Source organism: Ylistrum balloti, unplaced genomic scaffold, assembly GCF_031769215.1.
Source record: "Ylistrum balloti isolate Yb309-2 unplaced genomic scaffold, AGI_CSIRO_Ybal_v1 Utg371342, whole genome shotgun sequence".
NCBI classification, from domain to species: domain Eukaryota; kingdom Metazoa; phylum Mollusca; class Bivalvia; order Pectinida; family Pectinidae; genus Ylistrum; species Ylistrum balloti.
The window spans coordinates 25922-50910 of NW_026782713.1; the positions used below are offsets into that span (position 1 = coordinate 25922).

At 33.5% G+C, this 24989-nt stretch overlaps 2 protein-coding genes across 2 annotated transcripts; both read left to right on the forward strand.

The window, feature by feature from the left end:
* The first annotated feature begins 1106 nt into the window (after window positions 1-1106).
* LOC132562107 (CD63 antigen-like) lies at window positions 1107-7511 on the forward strand. Its single transcript, XM_060226834.1, has 7 exons — window positions 1107-1169; window positions 3136-3366; window positions 4287-4361; window positions 5382-5495; window positions 5723-5914; window positions 6295-6378; window positions 7431-7511. Exons 1-7 carry the CDS (start codon window positions 1107-1109, stop codon window positions 7488-7490), a joined length of 819 nt encoding a protein of 272 aa, XP_060082817.1. The 3' UTR covers window positions 7491-7511.
* A 7241-nt stretch (window positions 7512-14752) lies between these two features.
* LOC132562106 (tetraspanin-9-like) lies at window positions 14753-22617 on the forward strand. The gene is made up of 8 exons (XM_060226833.1): window positions 14753-14818; window positions 15825-16055; window positions 16365-16439; window positions 16645-16773; window positions 18546-18734; window positions 19583-19666; window positions 20857-20931; window positions 21983-22617. The coding sequence occupies exons 1-7, from the start codon at window positions 14753-14755 to the stop codon at window positions 20920-20922; spliced, it is 840 nt and encodes a 279-aa protein (XP_060082816.1). The 3' UTR covers window positions 20923-20931; window positions 21983-22617.
* Window positions 22618-24989: the final 2372 nt, after the last annotated feature.

A 24989-nucleotide genomic window follows, 5' to 3' on the forward strand; every position in this document is an offset into this window, starting at 1 on the left:
TTATTAGTCTGACTGTAATATTTTGCTATCTTTTATTTTTCGTAAGACTGACTTATTCACTCTGTTGATATCAACAAACTTACAAATCTTTTAATACTATATGCATATGCAATTTAATTCAAATTTCGGAAGAACTAAAGACGTTGCAAACAAGTATTAATTCAATGCATAGTTTGAGTTACTGCCAACTGTAAGTCACGTTTCAATTCACCTCTTTTCTTGCAATAACAATTGTTTGAATATTCTTTGTCCTGCTGTGACACTATGCCGAAGTTAATTAGCATGTGGCATTGTTTTCCGATTCTTAAACAAAGTACTTCGGCGTGTATTGTTTGAGTACCTACAAATGCCAGTTTAAAACAACTTCTCACAGGAGCTTTATAAGACGTAAGAATCGCACATACACTAGACCGCCACAAAGGAAACACTTGGAATATTACGCAATCTTGGACCAGCGCAAAGGTAAGTCTCATGTTGAAACGTTATGCAGTTATTGTTATTTACAATATTCAAGTCTATAAAACACTGGTGAATGTTTCTTATATCATGTATGCTAATATTTGTTTGTAAAAACAGCTTTGATCTTTAATAAACATCAGACAAGGCAATCAACTTTGAAATGATTTTGATAGTAATCGATTGTGGCTGGTTTAAATATAAAATCACGCTTGCATTGTTTCATGTGGTCATTCATAGGGAACAAATGAGTGTAAACGGTTTACAAAATATTTTTATGAAGGAAATTCCCATTAAGTATTTTTAAGAACAAGTGTTATTTAGTAATTAGACATCTCAAATTGTTTCATCTGGCGTCTGCGAATATGGCTTTATTGCTCATCTGGCAGTAAAAAGTACAAAAGATATTGGAAACAAGTTGTTTTATTTTATTTTTCTAATGCAAATATTTCATCGTGATGAATATTCAGGACAAATATGGCATAAAGAATACGATACATACAGAAGGTATTTATTAAAACGTAGTATGAACATATGTATCAAAAAAAGCAAGCAGTATAGCACGGAAAATTATTCTCTTACGCTATTTGCTTTTGTATTTACAATTTGAATAAAATTGTTGATTTCTTTTTAATAACAGAATATTCATCATGTGTTGCTGCACGGAGACGATCTCGAAGATTATCGTTATAGGAACCAACATCATATTTTTGGTAAGTCGTGTGTGCCGTACATCCGATAAACAAGTTTGAGCAGTGTAAGTTACACTAAAGTGTCTTTTGTATAGTGCGTTATATGTGTTTAAGTACGAGTGTTATTAATACGTAATTATTCGGTGTCAACATTTATTACAGTGTAGAGTGTGATGATTGAACAATTATAAGACAGTCGCCACACAAAGTAGATAATGAATACATATATGTTTAACTGATACATCTGTGTGTTAAGCAAGATGTGGAGTAGATATTTAATGGTCTAAATTGACCATGAATATCTCAAACAAATTCCCAGACTATTTCTCACCTGCACTTTGATGTAAGAGATGTTGTAAGTACAAGACACTTGTATCTATTGTTGAGTAAATATATCTACTGAGTATACAAACGTAAAACGTAAATCGAACATGGAACTTGTATACTTAAACCTATATACTGTAACCTGTACATTACCATCTGTATAAAGTTACCTGTACATTGTAACCTGTATACTTAAACCTGTATACTGTAACCTGTATACTGTAACCTGTACATTACAATCTGTATAAAGTTACCTGTACATTGTAATCTGTATACTGTAACCTGTATGATGTAGCCTGTATACTGTAACCTGTACATTGTAATCTGTATACTGCAACCTGTATACTGTAAGCTGTACATTGTAATCTGTATACTGTAACCTGTACATTGTAATCTGTATACTGCAACCTGTATACTGTAACCTGTACATTGTAATCTGTATACTGCAACCTGTATACTGTAAGCTGTACATTGTAATCTGTATACTGTAACCTGCACATTGTAATCTATATACTGTAACCTGTATACTGCAATCTGTATAGTGTTACCTGTATGCTGTAACCTGTACATTGTAACCTGTATACTGTAATCTGTATAGTGTGACCTGTATATTGCAATCTGTATACTGTAACCTGTTAATTGCAATCTATATACTGTAACCTATATACTGTAACCTGTATAATGTAACCTGTACACTGTAACATGTATACTGTAACCAGTATATTGTAACCTGTATACTGTATACTGTAACCTGTACATTGTAACCTGTATACTGTAACCTGTTAATTGCAATCTATATACTGTAACCAGTATATTGTAACCTGTATACTGTATACTGTAACCTGTACACTGTAACCTGTATACTGTAACCTGTACATTGTAACCTGTAATCTGTATAGTGTGACCTGTATATTGCAATCCGTATACTGTAACCTGTTAATTGCAATCTATATACTGTAACCTATATACTGTAACCTGTATAATGTAACCTGTACACTGTAACATGTATACTGTAACCAGTATATTGTAACCTGTATACTGTATACTGTAACCTGTACATTGTAACCTGTATACTGTAACCTGTACACTGTAACCTGTATACTGTTACCTGTATATTTTAACCTGTATACTGTGTCATGTATATTGTAACATGTATAATGTAACCTGTTCATTGTAACCTGTATACAGTAACCTGTACATTGTAATCTGCACACTGTAACCTGTATACTGTAACATTTGCACCGTTATCTGTGTACTGTAAACTGTACATTGTAACCTGTATAATGTAACCTGTATAGTGTTACCTGCTTACTATAACCTGTATACTGTAACCTATATACTGTTATCTGTATAGTGTTACCTGTATACTATCACCTGTATACTGTAACCTGTGTACTGTTATCTGTATAGTATAACCTGTATACTGTAACCTGTATACTGTTATCTGTATAGTGTAACCTGTATACTGTAAACTGTATAGTGTAAGCTGTATAGTGTAACCTGTTTACTGTAACATGTCTACCGTGTTTCCTTCCTGTATATTTCTGTTGATATGCTGGTATTTTCATTGCTTTTTGTTTTATTTTACCTCATCTAACGCCTTTTCTAAAACTATGTTACACTTATTTGCATGTATTAAACATCTGTTTTCTACTTTCACTAGATAATTGGTATAGCTCTTATCATACCTGGGATACTAATGCTGACAGATATCGACTTGCTAAGCGAAAACATCAAGCCACTTTTAGAACAAATATCCTTTAACGGTGTCAATCTGGGTAATATCTCTGGCAACCTACCGATTGTCTTCATCTTCTTTGGCGTGGCTATACTGTTCATAGCCACATTGGGACTGATCGGAGCCTGCTGCAAAATCAAGACGTTGCTTGTGATTGTAAGTATACCAGTAATTATAAATTTAAATGTGCAGCTACAAGTGACAATCTGTTTCCTGTTTTTTTGGCATTTCAGCTCTCTTTATAGACGATACACTATGATATCCTATATTCCTTAGAATATCCCTACCGTTTTGATTTGTTTTTGACGATGATGAAAATAAAATAAAAGCCAAATGCTGAAATATTTCTTTAAATAAAGAGTATGTTTGTTTTATGGAATGCTTATGCTTACCTTACGTCAAAGGTCGAATTTATTGATACAAATCTCTTACTATTATCTTTAAGAAATAAATTCATGAATGTGACTTAACTTTAAACACTATGGTTACAACTTCAAATAATTCTCAAATTGTTTTATCTTTTACTTTTACAGTTTCCAAAAATGTTTTTAAATAATAACTTTCAATTGTTCATAGTTCTCTGATTGTTTTTTTTTCTGTGTGGTAGTCTGACTAGATCTATCAAAACTTAGTTTGAGTTAACCAGACGTATTTGAACTTCAGCTGAGTCACGATAGCTTTCAAACAATGATGATACCCAAATTAAACCAATTTGGCTTATCATTTAGAAAATTAATAAAGAGTCTTTACGATTTAAAAGTAAATGTATTCGGATTAACTTTTTCAACACCTGATTAATGGTTACCCAAGCATAGCGATAACTACTTGTAAGCAAAAACCAAAGTCCTGAAAATAACAACTGGTGTGCACACACCAAAATGCTAACAACAACTGTTGGTTGGCAAAAGCTAAAGTCTTAGCAAATGGGCTTGAAAATTAAATCTTTTTCATCATATTGTTTATTATTGAAATTGGTCCATCGCTGTTGCGAGAGGCAAACCTGTCAATTACAACTCTCTGATGTATATGTTTATACAATATATATATGTTACATGCTGGAGGTGTCTTTATTTCAGTACGCCATCATAGTTATCATACTAACAGTTGCAGAGGTCGTCATTCTGGTGTTCTTCTTCGTGCTGAGATCTCATGTAAGTATGCACCAAAGCGGTAGTAATTCCTTGAAAATGTTCCATATTCTATAAAGGACAATATTATAATTTGGCAATGACAAAAAACTAGTTATCATAAAACGTCAACGAATTCATCTGAAAATAAAACAAAAAGACGACAGCGTCAATTTACCGTGACAAAATACCACACAGAGTCATACAGTGATGGATTGTATGAATACGGTAATCGGTAACCGGAATTTCTTGGTTGAATAACTTCATCGTCAACGATATCTCCTTATCCATTCTCTCCGTTTTTGCAATCCGAATATTGACACCATTCAGAATATATGTACCTTCTTTTAAAAAAATATCCAATAATGAAATACATGAAATTCATTGAAATCATGTTTGGGGAAGTGTGTTTCTCATATATTTTGCCAATATTGGTTTTCCTAATAAGTCTCACCAATTTGGTGCCTTAATCATCATTGACGAAGAAGGATGAAACAGATGCACGTTGGATTGCGTGTTGGTTCCGTTATTGTATACCTTGTTCTTATTTGAGAACCTGACATTACTTACTTGGATTACCCAAGATTTCTATAGCGCTGTCGTCGATGAAGCAAAAGACACTTGCTAATCGGGAACACCTGGTCTTATTCTCCTTGTATTGTTTTCAGGAGATACCTGTAAATCTTTATTTTGTTCATATTTTGACTTAGTTTTATATGTTGGAATTTTCATAAGATTTTAGTCCAGTCCGGGTTTAAATGTGGCATATTTTTAAGTCCTTTTTTAAATCCTAGTTTCAATCTAATTTGGTGTCAATTGTTGTGCAATGATATACGTCTTATTTTTGCGATCATATCCTCATATCCTAATGTCAATGCGATTCATTTCAGGCCCTACTCTTGTTTCAATGTGATGTAATTTAAGTCTCTTTGTTTCAATTTTATACTTTTTATGTCTATTAAAGTTCTGACATTCCTTTTCAGTTTTAATATCTGAATGTATATCTTATATTCTAATACCAATGTAATTAACGTTCTATTTCAGCTGGATAGCACGATAAAGAATGAGTTCGCCAGTCAGCTTACGAGCAAATACACACAAGACCTGCTGGATAAGAGCGACACAGTCTCTTCGTCATTCAATTACATGTTCATGGAAGTACGTTTACTGAATAAAGTGCAAAGAGATCAAGTGATACGATAAATTCGTTTTAAACCAGAAAAAGATGCATCAAGCTCGCTCTATAGTGTTTGGTGTATTGACTCCGTAAAGCTGATAGAGAAATGTCCCTGTGACTTATCTTCGAGACAAATGTTTAAATGAATGGCACAGCAATTATCTAAGGAAAAAACTAGTGTGAAAGGTTGTACATCATTTTGTTGCAGGCAGAATGTTGTGGTGTTAATGCAGTTACTTCGACCACAAACGACTTTGATAACAGTCCTTGGCGAAGTGGAGCTGGTTCAGGCAAGAAGATACCAAAAGGATGCTGTAAAGGTGTAACGGAGGCTACGTACACCACCTATTCCAACCCCGCCTGCACTGACACCGCCACAAGTGGCACCTACTGGCCCTCTGTAAGTCATGTTGCTTTTAATCTCGAGCTGTTTGTGTTGTATAACCATTCTTGACTACATACCTGGTATATTTCAGGAAGATTTGTATTATTGTAAGTTCACAAACTGAAACCTGAATACCAGTGTCTTTATGTTACAATGTTTGTGATTTTCCGTGGTGAGAAATGCAAGAACAAGTTGAAATATACTGAAAACCTGTATAAAAGACCTCCTCTTCCGGCTTCCTTAAAAGTTTAAAAACGAAGCTATCTTATTCAATGTTTGTTCTGACATTAAAGTTGATTTGTGTATTTGATACTATTTTTGGTGATGAACTTTAATGAGCGAATATGTGTAAAAATATAAACCAATCATTTGAGCCTAATATTCGTCTTTTCTAGGGGTGTTACGATGTAATCATGTCTACCTTTGGAACCATTCTCAACTCGATGGGTTACATTTGTTTGGTTGCTGTACTGATACAGGTAATCTTCCTTGATGCAGAGCAAAATAATTATTTGAACTTCATCATGGAACCGTTTCATCCTTCCAAAGCACATCAGTGATGATAAGGTCTTTAATGTTTAAATTAAGGAGGTGACTATGGAAAAAAAACGTGAGCAACTGAAAAGTCAAAATTTAGATGGATAAGTGTATCACCTTGGTAATTAAATTATTTTCCTTCTCTGATTATTTCAGAAAACAACATGTGTATGTGTGTATTCTAAGCCGTGTCTCTATTCGATTGAATTAAAACATGGCATGTAGTAATGGCAAACGATAGTGACTTAAATTCCACATTTCACTAACAGTGTCTACAATTTCGAGGACTGCGCTAAAGTAACACTTTTTATACAAGCTTGTAAGTAGATTAAGGATAGACAAATAATGCATTTAAATGCACCATACATCTTTTGCGTCTATGACTCGTCAGTAATGCTAACGTTTCTAGGCTTGGAAGGCCATATATATAAAAAGTTGATACAGAAGTATAACTTGTCATCTATCATCTTAAGGTGTAATTTCATTCGAACAATTGTTTATTTCAGTTTGAATCAGAATGGACATGATTCTTACCTTTAAATACACTTGTAACGAATATTTTGTACAAAAGGAACAGCGATATTTTTTCATTTATTTTGATAAGTTTGTTAAAAATGTGAAGTCAACAACAGATTAGGAGTTCCGTAACGTGTATCACACTTAACCAATCAACCGAATCGAGCATCGACAAATTTACATTCTCTCATTAAAATTGCAAATTTTGTTGTTCCCTCGAGAAGCAAAACAATCAGCATGCATAATGTTGGAACCTGAGAAATACATGTAGATGTGCTGTCCTCTTTTCTTTGTGTTAAAGTATGAATCTGTTTAAATCATATATATATGAGAGAGGGTAACCCCTCTATTTATTATTTTTCATCATTTGGTAATAATATTACAAATAAACGTAGTATCTTTTATATATTGTGTATAAGAGTATTAGCTCAGAATACATTTTAATTACAATGGCAACATTTATTTTCTTTTTCATCAGATTTGCATCATTGTATTTACGTTCCTCCTGTGCTGTAGCTACATGACTAGTGTTGTCTAGTGTAAACAAAGGGACTTATGGAGTAATGGTCACTGATCCCACATGACTCACTGGACACGTTGGACACGCTAATTCATTTACAACGAAACCTTTGTTGGTCCGAGGTTAAGATGGATTTTTATTGAAGATGCCAGCATTTTAATGATAAACAGAGCGTGGTGCGGAAACAATGCCGTGTTTGGCACTAGTTGATAGTATGGTTACCGGCAGCGTGTGTCATAACAATACCAGATACAACATTTTGTCCGCCTGGGTCTTCGATTGAAACCTAAGTCACCTAAAGATGAAAAGTCGGAACGAGGAGTGATAACAGTTTAAAATTACAGGTTAAAATACAGTCTGGGCCTCGTACTTCTGTCACCTCAGTGATGTGACGTCACTAACGACGATGTTTTGGCATCGCTTTCAAATTTGTGAGGATTTCGATTTTCTTAAAATTCTTTCATTGGAGATCAGAACAAAGATAAATAATGGCAACATTCCTCGAATAATTAAAAAATGGATATTGCAATATGAAAATGGACACGGAAGTTGATAATTTATTAAATTCTTGTTTTTTTGCTGCCTGTTCAGTGCACCAATAAACATTGACGCTTTGTGTGAACCTTGTACAGTACAAGATTTTTTCTGTTCATATAATCGTTTGTATCATACTCTTTAAACCGCAGGCAATGCCTTATTTCAAAATATGGAAACTCTCGATAGTGTTATGGTTGTGTTTATGTAGTTATATCTGGTGTTTTAAATATTTCGATTTGTTTGTAATATAAACTATGCATTTTAACGTTTCCATGGTTTGGATATTAATTTAAAGTCATGAAAATGCGATGGCCAGATAACGATTGCCCATAGTATCGCGAAAAAAAACAATGAAATATTATTGAAAAAAAGATGTTAATATCAATTTGGATTAAATAACAGGCAAAGCCTATACACATGTTCTACACTTAGTGGTCTGAAAAGAATAACATAACTAATATACACCTCGCATTTTTTACAAGATTGAAATAAAAATAACACAAATTAATAAATAGAGAGCGAGAGAGGGTCAAGGGAGATAACTCTTACACATCATACACATTATATTTGTGTATACATAAATTACTTCAAATAGAGGTCAAGGGAGATAACTCTTACAAATCAAACACATTATCTTTGTGTATACATACATTACTACAAATAGAGGTCAAGGGAGATAACTCTTACACATCAAACACATTATCTTTGTGTATACATACATTACTACAAATAGAACATTTTTTTAATAATATCTTTATACATTCAATAATAAAAAGTTATCAACAGGTATGGCCTAAAAGTCCTTGTATCCAAGATGGCAAGGCCAACTGCCAACAACTGGCATATATAAACATTTTATTTCAGTAATCTATAGGGTATGTACATTGTGTATGATTCAACAGCCATGCTCAACTAGCCTCTACTATCTATGGCATTATAGACAACAATATATAATATATAAAGCACATGTTGACAAACGGAAACGGATATGATTCATTAAGGTCCTTTGGAGGCTTGAAAACATATATGCATAGAGACTTGAGAGATGGATAAAATACGTAAAGTAAAAATATAAAATGAAATAAGAGACAGGGAGCTTTACTTCATCGATTGATGATATTTGATATAAAGGGGGCGACAACATGATCACCGGGGCATGCATATTTGCATCACTGTTTAGATTTATATGTTAGATTCATCGCAAATTGATCCTTTACCATATTTGCTTCGTAAATTGTGATAAAATGTATGATTTCTAGCATTGTGGATATCATCCTTATACCAAACTTTCAATTATCCAATATTTTTATATTCTTATTTGTACCGTTAATAAAGAATGCTTCCTTTTATCGCTCATGCGTTTTGTTCGACTGTTTTGATAATTTTTATTCTCTGTTTGCAATTGATATTATGAATTTTCATGTTCACAACAGAATTACTGTTACTACCGGAAACGTGGTTTTCTAAATATAGCTATGACGTCACATATATTGTGATGTCATTAATAAGGAGAAATATAGTGTGAATATCGCCTCTTTAAATGTTATATACTTAACAAATAAACACATTATCAAGACTAATATAGGCGACAGTGAACTAGGGTAAATGTTGTTATTTCGAGAAAACACTTTTTTGCGTAATTTACCTGAGTAAATCTCGAGTAGAGTGAAGGAATCCGTTTCATTCTATGAAACAATTTTTTTACAATTTCACACCCGACTGATTTCAATGAAAATGTTGGCAACTTTTCTAGAGATTCTTAAAAACATATTAGTAACTTTAAAAACTTTCTGCATAATCCACATACGTTTGGGATACGTCATGGTGACTTTATAACCTTTTTTTATTATTAGTAAAGTAAAGTGCTTTATCATGAGTATTTACAAAAGAGTCAAAGTTTTCAGATACACATCGTTTTGGCTCCATTTCATATGAGATGAGTATTTCATTAATTTCATCTCACCATAACGAGTCTTTTTTTCATTTTACCGAGCATGAGGTAAATTGAAAAAAAAAGTTTCTTGAATGTCCTATACTATAGAACATCATGTCATATCCTCCTGTAAACAGTTGCTATGTATACACATTGGTCAGTATCAAGCCATTTGACTCACAAGTTTGAAAAATGGATGTCTATTACACATTTTACATGTGATCTTAAATAACTTAAAAAAAAAACAAAAACTAAAAACTGCACTTTCTACAGTTGCACGTGCATTGCATTGTAAGGCTATTTTTACATGGGCTGGTTTTATTTATTCTAACATAAATTCTGTTTCTTCTTCTTTTTTTGTGTTTTTTTCATATATATAAAATTTCTTGGAAGAATATATATATTTTCATGTTTCATTTTGTGTCCTTCTCATATATATCAGCTGTAGTGTAGTCTTCAATAGATATTTTCATGTTTCATTTTTGTTCTGAAAAATTGTGGTCAACGTTTCAGTGACAACTATGCAACAGTTACAAATATAATATTTTCTGGTCAGTTGGCACAGTCTTCCAATTATCAAGCATTGACATGCATCAGTGCGTATGTGTTCTTACATATATATATCAGTGGTAGTGTAGTATCATTATTATTATGTTAGTATCATTTAGCCCAGAATATATTCTTTATACAACTTGTTGGCTGATGCAACTATGTATTTCCTTTGCTTGCGAGACCAGTCTAAATTATTCTAAAAGCAGATAATTAGTTTAGTTTTTCAGAACGATTAATTTAACAATCTAACATTTTCTACTCACACAGGATTTGTCTTATAAGCCTACATAAAATGTAAAACCGGAAGTGATGTTTATCACCGGAACTTCCGGTTAAGTTCCTGTTTTGATTGATAAGATATTTTCTAATATACACAATATAAGCGTGGATCATTGTCTTTGATACACATTTGTGTACTTTGGAATATTTGAGAAGTTTGAAGGAAAGAATTACATCTAGAAAAGAAACAAAAATACAGGTATGTTGATATGTTTTAACACAGGTTTTGACTGATTGATTCCTTACATAACTTACAAGTAAAATTTCAAAGTGGTATATTGATTCTGTAAACATAAGAATATCACAGACGAACTTAACTATAGCAAACGTATCGTCATTTTCTCCTTATCTTTCCCACTGTTTCTGTAAACAACCAATGTCATATACTGTACTTTAAATGTCGTTGTTTTATACTATTTCTGTGATTTAAAGTAAATATCATTAGATGTCGGAATTGAAATTCATTATTGACCTAGAACATCCATTAATTAAACCAAGTTAAACTGATTGTCTTTTAGTGATAAACTGACAATAGTGTCTATATGCGAGGCGAAGCCGAACATTAAAACCATCTGTTCAGTTTTTTTCAGTATCGCGATCTGAACTGTTAGGAATTACACAAACAACATAATCTTAACATAGGAAAAACCAGAAACAATAGAGTGTGTTCAGTGTGGTCCCAGTAGATATATGGGTTGGTGTCAGTAGATATATGGGTTGGTCCCAGTATGGGGTGGTCCCAGTAGATAAATGGGTTGGTGTCAGTAGATATATGGGTTGGTCCCAGTAGATATATGGGTTGGTGTCAGTAGATATATGGGTTGGTGTCAGTAGATATATGGGTTGGTCCCAGTAGATATATGTGTTGGTCCCAGTAGATATATGTGTTGGTGTCAGTAGATATATGGGTTGGTCCCAGTATGGGGTGGTCCCAGTAGATAAATGGGTTGGTCTCAGTAGATATATGGGTTGGTCTCAGTAGATATATGGGTTGGTCCCAGTAGATATATGTGTTGGTGTCAGTAGATATATGGGTTGGTCTCAGTAGATATATGGGTTGGTCCCAGTAGATATATGTGTTGGTGTCAGTAGATATATGTGTTGGTCCCAGTAGATATATATGTTGGTGTCAGTAGATATATGGGTTGGTCCCAGTAGATATATGGGTTGGTGTCAGTAGATATATGGGTTGGTCTCAGTAGATATATGGGTTGGTGTCAGTAGATATATGTGTTGGTGTCAGTAGATATATGTGTTGGTGTCAGTAGATATATGTGTTGGTCCCAGTAGATATATGTGTTGGTCTCAGTAGATATATGGGTTGGTCCCAGTAGATAAATGGTTTGGTCTCAGTAGATATATGGGTTGGTGTCAGTAGATATATGGGTTGGTGTCAGTAGATATATGGGTTGGTCCCAGTAGATATATGTGTTGGTCCCAGTAGATATATGTGTTGGTGTCAGTAGATATATGGGTTGGTCCCAGTATGGGGTGGTCCCAGTAGATAAATGGGTTGGTCTCAGTAGATATATGTGTTGGTGTCAGTAGATAAATGGCTTGGTCCCAGTTTGGGGTGGTCCAAGTAGATATATGTGTTGGTGTCAGTAGATATATAGGTTGGTCTCAGTAGATATATGTGTTGGTGTCAGTAGATATATGGGTTGGTCCCAGTTTGGGGTGGTCCCAGTAGATAAATGGGTTGGTCCCAATAGATATATATGTTGGTGTCAGTAGATAAATGGGTTGGTCCCAGTAGATATATGGGTTGGTCCCAATAGATATATGTATTGGTGTCAGTAGATATATAGGTTGGTGTCAGTAGATATATGGGTTGGTCCCAGTAGATATATGTGTTGGTGTCAGTAGATATATGGGTTGGTCCCAGTAGATATATGTGTTGGTGTCAGTAGATATATGGGTTGGTGTCAGTAGATATATGTGTTGGTGTCAGTAGATATATGGGTTGGTCCCAGAAGATATATGTGTTGGTCTCAGTAGATATATGTGTTGGTGTCAGTAGATATATGTGTTGGTGTCAGTAGATATATGGGTTGGTCCCAGTAGATATATGTGTTGGTGTCAGTAGATATATGGGTTGGTGTCAGTAGATATATGTGTTGGTGTCAGTAGATATATGGGTTGGTCCCAGTATGGGGTGGTCCAAGTAGATATATGTGTTGGTCTCAGTAGATATATGTGTTGGTGTCAGTAGATATATGTGTTGGTCTCAGTAGATATATGTGTTGGTGTCAGTATAATATGTGTAATGTCCTTTCTTATCTACACAGCATTATAGATGTTGCATTCATACATTTAGATAAATAATATGTTGGTCGGTCAAGTACCAGAGTAACTTTCAAGAATCTGATCAAGTTCTGATAGATGATGATGATGATGATGATGATGATGATGATGATGATTATGATGATGATGATGATGATGATGATGATGATGATGATGATGAAAAATAGGAAAAATATAAACATATGAATTAAAAAAGAGAAGAATTTTGTAACCGTTAGAAGAAACCTTTATGCAAAGCCTACTTATTTCAATATTTTGATGATAGTGTTACAGAAAACCCTATCCTAAACACAGGTACATATTTTGAGACTTTTATGATCTCCATATACGGAATGGACATGTATCATACTTTTTTTTATAGTGACGTACAGCTGTTTATTTAGTAGTAGAACTAGCTGATTGTCAACGTTTTACAGAGTAGGTCTTCAAAGTAGGTATATATATATTCATCTATATAGAACAGAAAAAAAAGTGAAACTGGAGACAGGAAATGTGTCTCATGGATTTGTCATGTAGACAATCTTACCAACCTTTTCTGCTTTATATTGCTACATATGGTAATGATTCGATTAAAACATCAGCATTTGATCAAGGTGAAGGTCGCCCTATTTACTCAATATGCACTAGCCTTTCTGTCTTTATTGACGAAAAAGAATCCACTGTTGTACAAAAAGACACCTATGTTTTCCTGCTTGCCATAGCATCTCCTGTTCTAGAGGGAGATCTCCTCTGTACAAAATTCTCATCAGTGCTTCAATATCTAATTCGGTCAAAATCAATTTCGAACTCTTGCGGAAAAAAAGAAAGACTTAATACATGCATATTTTTTTTATAATTGTAAAGAAAAGCAAATGCTCTGGATGGGAAAATGTATCCTGCATGTGTAGAACATGTTATCTTATAAATATACTGTCTATGTGTATATCGGCATTATATCTTATCCCTCTCCTGTAATCAAGATCGTATTTGGCAGCAATATCACATTTATTTTAATTTGCAAATGTTTACAAGATAATTATTTTAATTTGTCTAATTTGGCATTTGAAATATTCTCCTAAATACGGTATGTCAGATATATTAAAAGACACGATAATTTAATCATCATTGTGAGTTGCGACCTATTATCGAATATTTTCTGTTATCTGTAAACATATAAAGTTGATCAGTTTGGCATTGCAAATCTTTACTCGAGATATCATTTAATCAAAAGAAACAGAACTTGTATAAACTGACCAAATGGTTAAAACGCCATCACATATGCTTAACAAAGGTTCCACTATATTCCTCCTTACACGATAAAACGTGATAGTTGTGTTTGTGTATACTCACGGTCATTTAAACACTCAGCAAACATTGTCACCTTATGCCTGCATACACTGCTCCCAATTTTGACAGAAATACACGAATTGCAATTCCCATGATCAGGACAACCGTGAAACCCCGAGAAATTAAGAACAATACATACTGCTCAACTAGCAGATACTTCTTCTATATAACATTAAAAATATCACCAATGAACAAATACCTACATTTGTATGTAACCCACAGTGATACTTACTTCTCTATTTCTTTCCAACTTTCATACCCCGTTATTTGGCTCTTAACCCCCTCATTATCGTACTTAATTTTGATGTTATTTTCCTTAGTAGAAAAAAGTGGAAAATCAGTTAGTAAGATGGGACTCAACTGCGCTGGGAAATTTGGGAAGATCTTCCTCATCGTCCTGAATATATGTTTCATGGTAAGTTGAAAAAAGAGGTAGGTTCCATATATTGAATGGCTCCGTTAAACTTCTTTCTTTTAGATTTATCCATTTTGACTAGTGTACCATGGCTGATACCATATATGTATATATTTATATTGCTTTATATCCGTACCTATAACGAATAAAGGTTTGTTGCTATAAACGTAGTTTTATTGATACATCTTTGATAGTAATACAACTTTTCTGGATTAAAATAATTTAAATACGCACGATCGAATTGTCCTTATTTGGGCCAGTATGTGGCCTGTTGGTTTTAAGCTAATATTTTGGCTGGAAAATATTTTAAGAATGCTTATAACTGTTTCATCTGCCCTTCTTACTAAAGTATGAATGCAAAAAATGGGACAAACGGGAAATAAGGCAACAAATGTATACACCCGAGACACAAGAAAATACACACAGTGCACATATGGATGCTTGTAGGAAATTATTATTCTAGATGTATCCTTTGTAAGAGATGGTCAATGCGAGTACCACAAAAAGATTTTGTTAAGAAGATACGTTTGTTACACACGTAATGTTATTTGAGTTATTACTTATTTGAACCTCATCTACAATGTATAATAACATGACATGTATTATCACCCCTTATGTAATCAATTGTGACTCGTCATTAGGATGTAACCTTGACAATAAAAATAATACATGGTTTGAAAACTTTAGCAAAAATCATTATTTAATTTGTTTATTTCTTATGTTGACATACATATATGTACACACAAACTGATGACACTACATGACCGTGGGGACCTGATAACTCGAAACCGGTCACTTAGTTTATTTTTAACTTACATAACTTTTTCCTGGAGATAATCTACACTCAGCACTGTACTGAACATATAAATGTACCCGGTACTCTCATCAACATCTGGTTTCCTATCAGAGATCTTGCAGCACGAATAATTCACTTATTTTTAAAAAAAATGATTATATAACATCATAAAGCACATGGAATAATTGATATCTGATATGTGTGTTTCAGTTGCTTGGACTAGCTTTACTAATTCCCGGGGTGTTAGTACATATAAACGCAGACTATGTCAATGAGAATATACTACCTCTGATGAGTACATTCACGTTTGGAGGGATCTCATTAGCTGGTGCCGCCCAGGGGCTTTCTATAGCTTTAATCGTTGTTGGGTCGGTCATATTTCTCATCGCCATCATTGGGATTCTGGGAGCATGCTGTGGCTGGAGGATGGCACTCATCATAGTAAGTAATGTACTGGGTGTACATACAGAAGCATGTAGCGTTTCACTCAGAGTGTCAGTAGTTAATAAAACAATTACAAATTTATTAAGTACAGAAATAGAATTGCACAGTGTATCACAAAATCTTAACTGGTGGTTAAGTATGAAGTGTATTTATTTATAACTTCATTACAGAATCAAACTGTTGGTTTTGCAGAGCTTTGTTACTAGCGACTTTGTTTATTCAAGTTTGTCATAATGATTGTAACTCTGTTAACGGCATATGTTGCCTGGATAAACCTATGTAACTATAATCGGTTTTCTTATCCAGTACGCTACAGTGGTGCTTGTTCTGTGGGTTACCCAGCTTGTGATTGTTTGCCTCTACATCACCATGAAGGATAAGGTAATTTCTACACTGGTTCCATGGACTCATCATTATTCCAAAGTAAAGGTTGAAGAAACACTTATGCTTGACTTCCCCGCAAACGTATAGAAATGCTTTGTCTCCTGTTCCAATGGTACAACGCCTTACTTACAGTAATATCGGGTCCTGTTCGCCCTGAAATTATAATTGTATTATGAATATCTATCACAAATTATAATTTAAGATCAACACCGAGGTTAAGTCACAGATGCTTGATCAGTTGCACCAGAATTACATCGCAGACGAGCTGAGCACTCAAAACACGTCTACCTCCTCTAAAATATCGACCGCTTGGAACTATCTCTTCATTCAGGTGAGTCGACGAGTAAAAATAACGTTATTTCTTTTATTTGCATACTAATTGAGGCAACAGGAAGGTGAAAGATACTATACGTATTAGATTGTAAGAATGCTGGATAAATCAAGCTTAAAATATATCACATAATAGTAATGGAACATTGAATCATTGGAAGATTGTTATTTTTCATGGTCGTAATCATTCTGTGAAAGAAAAATATTTCTACACGTATGTAATAGTGTCAAATAATGACGAACTGCTGAGCTTTTCTTGTCTCACCAGTCATTTATTGTGTTATACACAAAAAATACCCTACAAATAAAAACGAATACATTATACTCTCATACTTATCCAAGGGACATAACTCTGCACACTAAGAACATATATCTATTACAAAGCAAGCATTTAATATAATTACATACTTTATAAATCTAATTGCATTTAATGAGATTCATCAAAATGTTGATTTTACAATTATCTTTACAGGAATTTGGTACATTAAACTCCTTAACCAGATTATTTTAATGAAATACATGTTTATCATATTGTATAATGCAACTCACCCTACATGGAGTACAGTTTTGAGTTACTCCCATGTTACTTCCATTCCTATTAATCTGTAATACTACAAATTAATAATATAGACTACAATTAGATCTGTTCTCTCTACACACTGCATACAAACATACATAAAAAGGATATCAAATAAGAATCTATTTTGGCAACTTGTAGATAGAGCTACATTTATATATATATATATATTAACAATTATATTATCCTACTTTCAAAGATAATTAATAGTTACCGACTTATAATTAATTTATTGTTATATATGGATGACAGTAAATTCTTTGAAATACATATATAATATTACAAAGAATATAATTACTTACCAATAATACTGGTATATGATGAATACGAGTTATTTAAATCTTTCTCCGAAATGCTAAACCAGCCTGCTCCCTCCAAAACCCAAACCTGTATTGCCTGACACACCAAACTTCCAAGTAAAACTTTTGCTTAACTTTTCTTATGTTCCACCCAATCAAAATTATCTACCCTGGGTCAGTAGACAGGTCAGTCACAGGTCAGTATCTACCATTTCCATATATGGAAATGTCTTACCTGAACACTTATCACTATCTATACCTGTCCAAACCATTAAGGATACTTGCTCCATGATATACTCAAATAATATATTCACTATCTACATTGTTCAATACATCAATAAATTAAATTATACTTATATCTGAATCATATTAGATATATTACAATACATATTACAATAAAAAGATACATAATCTGTTCCATGTCAGTAGATACAATTGTATTCATGCAATGTTTTGTTCTGCCCAAACCTTTTAGAGTTATTTTTGTCAGAAGTACCCACATGAAACGAGGGAAAGAAGCAAAACCAGATCACGACATCAACTTTGCAGTCTTCACAAATTAGGCCACAGAAACGCTTATCCTCTCAAAATACTTAGTCTTGTAAATTCTGGTCTCTTTGATAATCTTTGGCCACGTTTTTGCCCCTCGTGTTATGCTTTATCTCTGGGTGCTGACCCATTGTGTCGTTGTATAATGACGCCTATTGAAATTGTCCTGTGTATTGATGCTAACGTTTATTTTGTTTTCATGATAGAGTCTACCTTTGCCTGTCGACGCACATGTTTATTTGTATGTGACTGGTAACCTTGATATTTCCGTCATTGATTTTTTTATAGTGAACTTATTGCACGTGTCTTTTTTCCATTTGATCCTTTGCATTTTGCTCATTTTCGTAGCTTAAATGTTGCGGTGTCAATCCTGTGTCATTACTCAGTAATGACTTTGACGAGACACAATGGAGAAAATCCGACCCAACGATGTCGGCACGAATTCCCAAGTCCTGCTGTGGCGCAACTGAAGCCAACTATCTGGTCTTTAGTAATCCGCAATGTACTGATTCACTCGTCACAGGATATTACGTCACAGTAAGTACCCACAAATAGATGATGTCACTTCCGTGCGAATTCAGTCATTTATCAGAAATTAATCATGTTGATCAGAGGTTTGGATGATTAAATGAGATGTTAAAGAAACTTTGTGAAAGTTTTGCTTTCTTGTTATTTTGTTGTTAGATAGTATATTTCGAGAAGCTCTCTTTTAAGTAAGAGGAATTTCGAACAAAAAGATTAGTGTTGGCAAATGTTACTGTACTGTAATTCATTTTTTCATTAAATCAATGGTTTTTAACCAATTTACTAACAATTGATAGAGACGCATCTAACTTTAATTGGAGGCAAGAGGTGAATATTACCTGATTTGGTAGGACAGAATTATGATATTAGTTTTATATTTTGTTAAAGACTAAATGATATTATGTCAGAGTGATGTTGGTATCTATTTTTCCTTTAGATTAATGTTGATAGTGTTGACATAGTGATGTTGATATGTTGGCTATGACATAGTGATGTTGATATGTTGGCTATGACATAGTGATGTTGATATGTTGGCTATGACATAGTGATGTTGATATATTGGCTATGACATAGTGATGGTGATATGTTGACTATGACATAGTGATGTTGATATGTTGGCTATGACATAGTGATGTTGATATATTGGCTATGACATAGTGATGTTGATATGTTGGCTATGACATAGTGATGTTGATATATTGGCTATGACGGAATAATGTTAATCTTTTGACTATGACAGGATATTTGTTTTTGGATTAAACCGGATAATAATGATTTTTTACTAAGCCGGGATAAGAATATTTTTACTGTGGTGGGAGAATATTGATGTTTTTGGCTATGACAGAACCCTGTTGTTTTAGGGCTGTTTTGATGCTCTCTATTTGCTCATCGACCGTTACAACGTCGCATTCATCGCCATCGGAGTCATCACTCTTGTCGTGCAGGTCAGTGCCCTACACAGCTAGCGCATTGTACAATGTAACCGTAGCCCAATAAATATCATAACACGTCTTTAAGCGTATTGGTATGGTCCTGCAATTACTACATCATGTGATTACTGATAACTTTTATAATGTTTTATAAAACTGTGCACTGACATTCTCCCCTTATGTAATCGTCTTGGAAAATCGATTTAAAGGTCATTGTCTTTTTTTAATTTGTTTGAAATATACAAATATTTGGATCCCTGTTAGTACCATTTAATAGTTTGTTGATTTGTTTTAGTTATGTATTTGTATACACATGTATCTATGTTAATGTATATTTATCTTATGTGATTTTGCGTATATCAAAGGTATTGATTTCCAATTTTAAAATAACCACAAAGTTCCGTCCATTACAAGAGCGATAACACCACTATTTGTGTTAGATATACCGAATTTAAACACACTTCATCCGGTGCACGGATGAATTTCACAGTTATGCATTTGATCAGATCTTTTTATTGTCCTACATAACAATGATAGTCACGTGGTGTAACGTGGTGATATTACGTGTAGAGGGAATAACATTTTCAGATAAAATAATCACTTAAGATCTTGCCTTACTGGGAGTATTTCATGAAAGTTGAATAGCATAAACTGATAAGATTTTTTTTTTGCGAGAGAATGTTTTGCTTAGCATTAAGTGGTTATCGAAGAAAGAATAACCCGGAATTAAACTTGTGTTATCACTTTTCGACGATAGTTTTTGCAGCACATGAAAGATGTCCCTTTGTAAATGCTTTACATGGAGAATGTATGGAAGGCAGAATACCTTACACGCATCCATTGTAGAATAATGTTTTACATCGGGGTTTTACTTGATATTTAACAAGCCTAGCTTTATCAGCTGTCTATAAAAGTTTCGCAAGATGAAGATATAGTTGAAAAAGTCCAACTTCACCTGTTATCAAAAAGTTTTGCAATAAAATATCTAAGTAAGCCTAGCTTTACCTGGTATCTTACAAAGTTTTCCAATGAAAAGATGTTTAAGTTAGAAATGCCTTCACCCGGTATTTGACGACGGTTTTGCATGGAAAAGGTATTTCAGATAGAAAAGCTTATCTTTGCCTGGTATTTAACAAAGTTTTACAGTTTTACAAGGAGAAGCCTATGAAATGACTAACTTTACTTGCTTTCTACCCGTTTTTTAGGGAGTTGCTATTGCCTCAGCTTGCCTGATATATAGACAGATGACAAGTCATAGCCAGTTCGCTTAGTACATACAGGTATGTAAAACGAAAATTAGAGATATGTAGCGGATACAACAAGTGCTGTTATTTATGCTGTTTTACAAGAAACACGACCTTAGCCAATGTCAATTGCTTGTTTTGGAAAAAACTGGAGGAAGTACCGTATACAACAACATTGAGTGACCTGGTTCTAGTACAATAAAGGAACTATTCCAACGATGTATTGGCTGTTATGTTGCCAGATATGTATTGTTCACAGTTAGAGCGTTATGACATGCCCTATGGTGAAAAGCGTACAACTTCAGAAATATGTTGAAATATAACAGTTTATTACAAAACAGAAGTTATTGATGTTTGGCTTCAAAACACTAGACTCATAGAAATACACATGGAAGTTGTTACAGTCGTGATTTACCTATGTAGTGGGGTTATTTTCAGCTCATTCATTTCAAGTGTGATACAAAATATCGAAATGATTCATTGATACCTGAATATTTGAAAAAAAAATCCACCTATTGTGGTAGAAACGTCCTAATAGTATAACTTCTTATCACGTATTATCGACGCAAAATCTTTGCACATGAGACTTGTTTCAAATATTGATATTTCTGTGCAAGATGTCTTAATCTTATAGAAAAACTCGCAGTTGTCAAGACTTTTTAATGATTTATAGGTTGATGAATTTTTTGGGGCAATTTTGCAGTCGTCATAGGGTCTTCATTGAGGAATAATGAACTCCTTTCTTGTGTTATTTGGATTGACTAATCGCTTGCTCTTCCGGAACATCTGATCTTATTCTCCATGTATTTTTTCTTGGAACTCCGTGTACTTATTTTACTCCTATTGTGCTCTAGTTAAATGGAAATTGAGTTCTAGTTATGATTTCATGCACAGGTTGGTTTTCTTGTTGTTTTTGTTGATTTCAAGCTGTTTATTCTTTTAGGAATGATAGACTGAATGTATCTAATTCACTCATCAAAACACAGGCGTTGTGTAAATGATAAGTTGTAAATTTCTGTTGACATATTAAACATCAACCAGAAATGAGGAGTTTTTAATGATAATATTTATATTGGTTACGTTTAAGATCGAACTTCTTGTGAAGACATCTACGGACATAACCAACATGAACGCCCATTAAGGAGGAACAGCCATTTATCTGGATTAATTAAAGCATTTCCAACATGAACGCCCATTAAGGAGGAACAGCCATTCATCTGGATTAATTAAAGCATTTCCAACATGAACGCCCATTAAGGAGGAACAGCCAGTTATCTGGATTAATTAAAACATTTCCAACATAAACGCCCATTAAGGAGGAACAGCCAGTTATCTGGATTAATTAAAACATTTCCAACATAAACGCCCATTAAGGAGGAATAGCCAGTTATCTGGATTAATTAAAACATTTCCAACATAAACGCCCATTAAGGAGGAACAGCCAGTTATCTGGATTAATTAAAACATTTCCAACATAAACGCCCATTAAGGAGGAATAGCCAGTTATCTGGATTAATTAAAACATTTCCAACATAAACGCCCATTAAGGAGGAATAGCCAGTTATCTGGATTAATTAAAACATTTCCAACATGAACGCCCAATAAGCTATAAACAAATGAACATAATCCTAATGAAAAACAACTGGCATTAAAAAAGGTTTTATACAATTTTCACGCTATATATAGACGTCTGAGCAACAGTAAATGTATTTATATTTCTGTGTAAAACACTGTATCAGTATATCTGTAAAATTCTTATATTAGTGTATATAATCGATAGGGAATAATATCGTTGCTTGTCATAATGCTATTTTCATTTGTGTTTCTGTCTATTTATTCAATCATTCATTATTATTTTAAAGGTATAGCCTTACCAAACGATTGTTACTCGGAATATTGTAATCGGACGAGTACTTCGATTAAAACAATTGAGTTTGCCAGATCTGATCAGAAGATTACTTATATTTGAATCACTTGTGAAGCAAGTTATATCAACTTACGGTAATCCCTTAATGTTGGACCAATATGAAACACTATTCATCATCCTGTGGTGATAAAACTGGAGTATTCATAAAAAAACCTACACGATCGAGCATTTCGCTCAATATCACATAAGACCCGATCAGGGAATCGAACCAAAGAAGTGTAGGTAAAATTACCTATGCATTACCACATGAACATGTTCCAACAAATATGCAGAATTGTTTGTACACCAATAAACAAACAAAAAACAAGAAAAACAAACAAACAAATCTTTCAACACAAATTTAGAATTTGACTCAGTTTCACCAAGTAAAGAATTAAACGACATGATACAACTGTTCAATTTTTTATGTAACAAAGATGTTTTGACAACATGAGGTTTCTAATTCTAGATTGCTGAAGTTATAAAATGAGATTTATATTGCATTGTATGGTACTTTTAAGTCTCGCTTGTTGTAGAGCTTGGCATCACTGATTACACCATCTCTTTGATTTTAGTTAAGGATTCCTGATAAAATTCATGACGTAAAAATCGAGAAAAGTCACACATTTATTAATATTTTCATGAAAATACTTCAAATAATTATACATTTGGGGATTGACGACAGCGAATTAATGGAGACCTGGTCTGATTATCAGGCTATATTTAAAGTTTAACAATTGTATGGACGGTAAGCTTACTCTATACAGGATCCTGAAACGCTTTCAAATATTAAATCTGCCCTCACGACGCCTAAACAAACCATGCCTACACACAATTTTTCATTAACATTTGCTTTCCAAAAATAAATGCCCATTAATTATTTAGAGTAAGATAATGTTGAGCCAAGCAATGAATAAAAACGTGTCAAACATCGGGAACTTAAAGTCCACCAACAGGTCTACCACCTGCTATATCAAATATTGTACAAAAGATATGTAAGTGAATAGCACCTTGTGATAATTTAATTAAGATATAGAAGAACCAACAATGAATTATACTGCATCATATAGTTGTTTCTCCCTTTTAGGACTCATCTTTACTGGACATCGTCCTATCGAAATGTATGAATTTTCAGATTCTACCTATCATCGATTCAATATCTGAATGAAGGAAACTTCCATATAAATATTTCTGGCAACCCAAATACTAAATTACATGAAATATGATAACAACAGAGCGAAATTTAGCTTTTCTTAATGTTTAAGATGTATTATGTTTGAGACAAAATTAATAAATTGCACGATCAAACATGCACCATTGGTATGCTTTGCCATTTTTAACTACGATTTGCAACAACAAAATTTCATTACAAAGTTATAACAATAAACTTACATGAGGATCTTAAATTTGCTTTTATGTCACATTTTATTAAATAAGTCTTAGAAGTTTTGACTTTTTGTTAAATAACCAAGAAAAGGGACATTCTATCCATTTTAATTTCTATTGTGGAGGAAAACAAACAACAAGAAAAAAAGCATGTCAACATAATCATAAACAAAACTCAAATCGAATAACATGAGGTTAAAATATGAACAAAACAACGATTTCAGATTAGCAGCTAGGTAATGTTTGTTGTTAGGATTTCGCACTAACAGCTGGATATTATCTGTAGTAAGGATTTCGCACTAACAGCCAGATAATATTTGTGGTAACTATTGACAAGAAATCAGAACCGAGATTATATGACTTATGGTTGGTATATTCTTTTGACATGCTTGTTTGACATTTTGACACCCATACCCCATGCCGTGGCTGTTTGGATCGCTCTTGGCATGACTATACCAAGCGGTTTTGTTATTAGATATTCTTTAATCATGCGGTCCTATTGAGAAAAAATTGAATTACGCAATTCAGTTTTGAGGTATATTACATTGCCGATGCTACTTATTTTAATATCCTTTGTTCTAGAGGCAATGTTTATTTCAGAAATTGAAAAGTTGCCAAATATGTTGAGAATGTATACGGAGATCGTTACTGTTTGAATGACACAGTCATTGTATTATGAGTTTTGTTTACCGTAAAGCTAGTTAAAACCACACTGTGTTATGTCAGAAAATAGTCAATGATAATAAATATATGATATTAATATCATATTTGATAGTCTGAATTACATATCTTACCAAACATT

Excerpts from the sequence above, each read along its gene's own strand:
- LOC132562107 (XM_060226834.1), top strand. The coding sequence starts at position 1,107 with ATGTGTTGCTGCACGGAGACGATCTCGAAGATTATCGTTATAGGAACC. Across the intron at positions 4,362-5,381 it reads TCTTCGTGCTGAGATCTCAT|CTGGATAGCACGATAAAGAA; the intron begins GTAAGTATGCAC and ends GTTCTATTTCAG. Across the intron at positions 5,496-5,722 it reads TCAATTACATGTTCATGGAA|GCAGAATGTTGTGGTGTTAA; the intron begins GTACGTTTACTG and ends ATTTTGTTGCAG.
- LOC132562106 (XM_060226833.1), top strand. The coding sequence starts at position 14,753 with ATGGGACTCAACTGCGCTGGGAAATTTGGGAAGATCTTCCTCATCGTC. Across the intron at positions 14,819-15,824 it reads TCCTGAATATATGTTTCATG|TTGCTTGGACTAGCTTTACT; the intron begins GTAAGTTGAAAA and ends TGTGTGTTTCAG. Across the intron at positions 19,667-20,856 it reads TCATCACTCTTGTCGTGCAG|GGAGTTGCTATTGCCTCAGC; the intron begins GTCAGTGCCCTA and ends CCCGTTTTTTAG.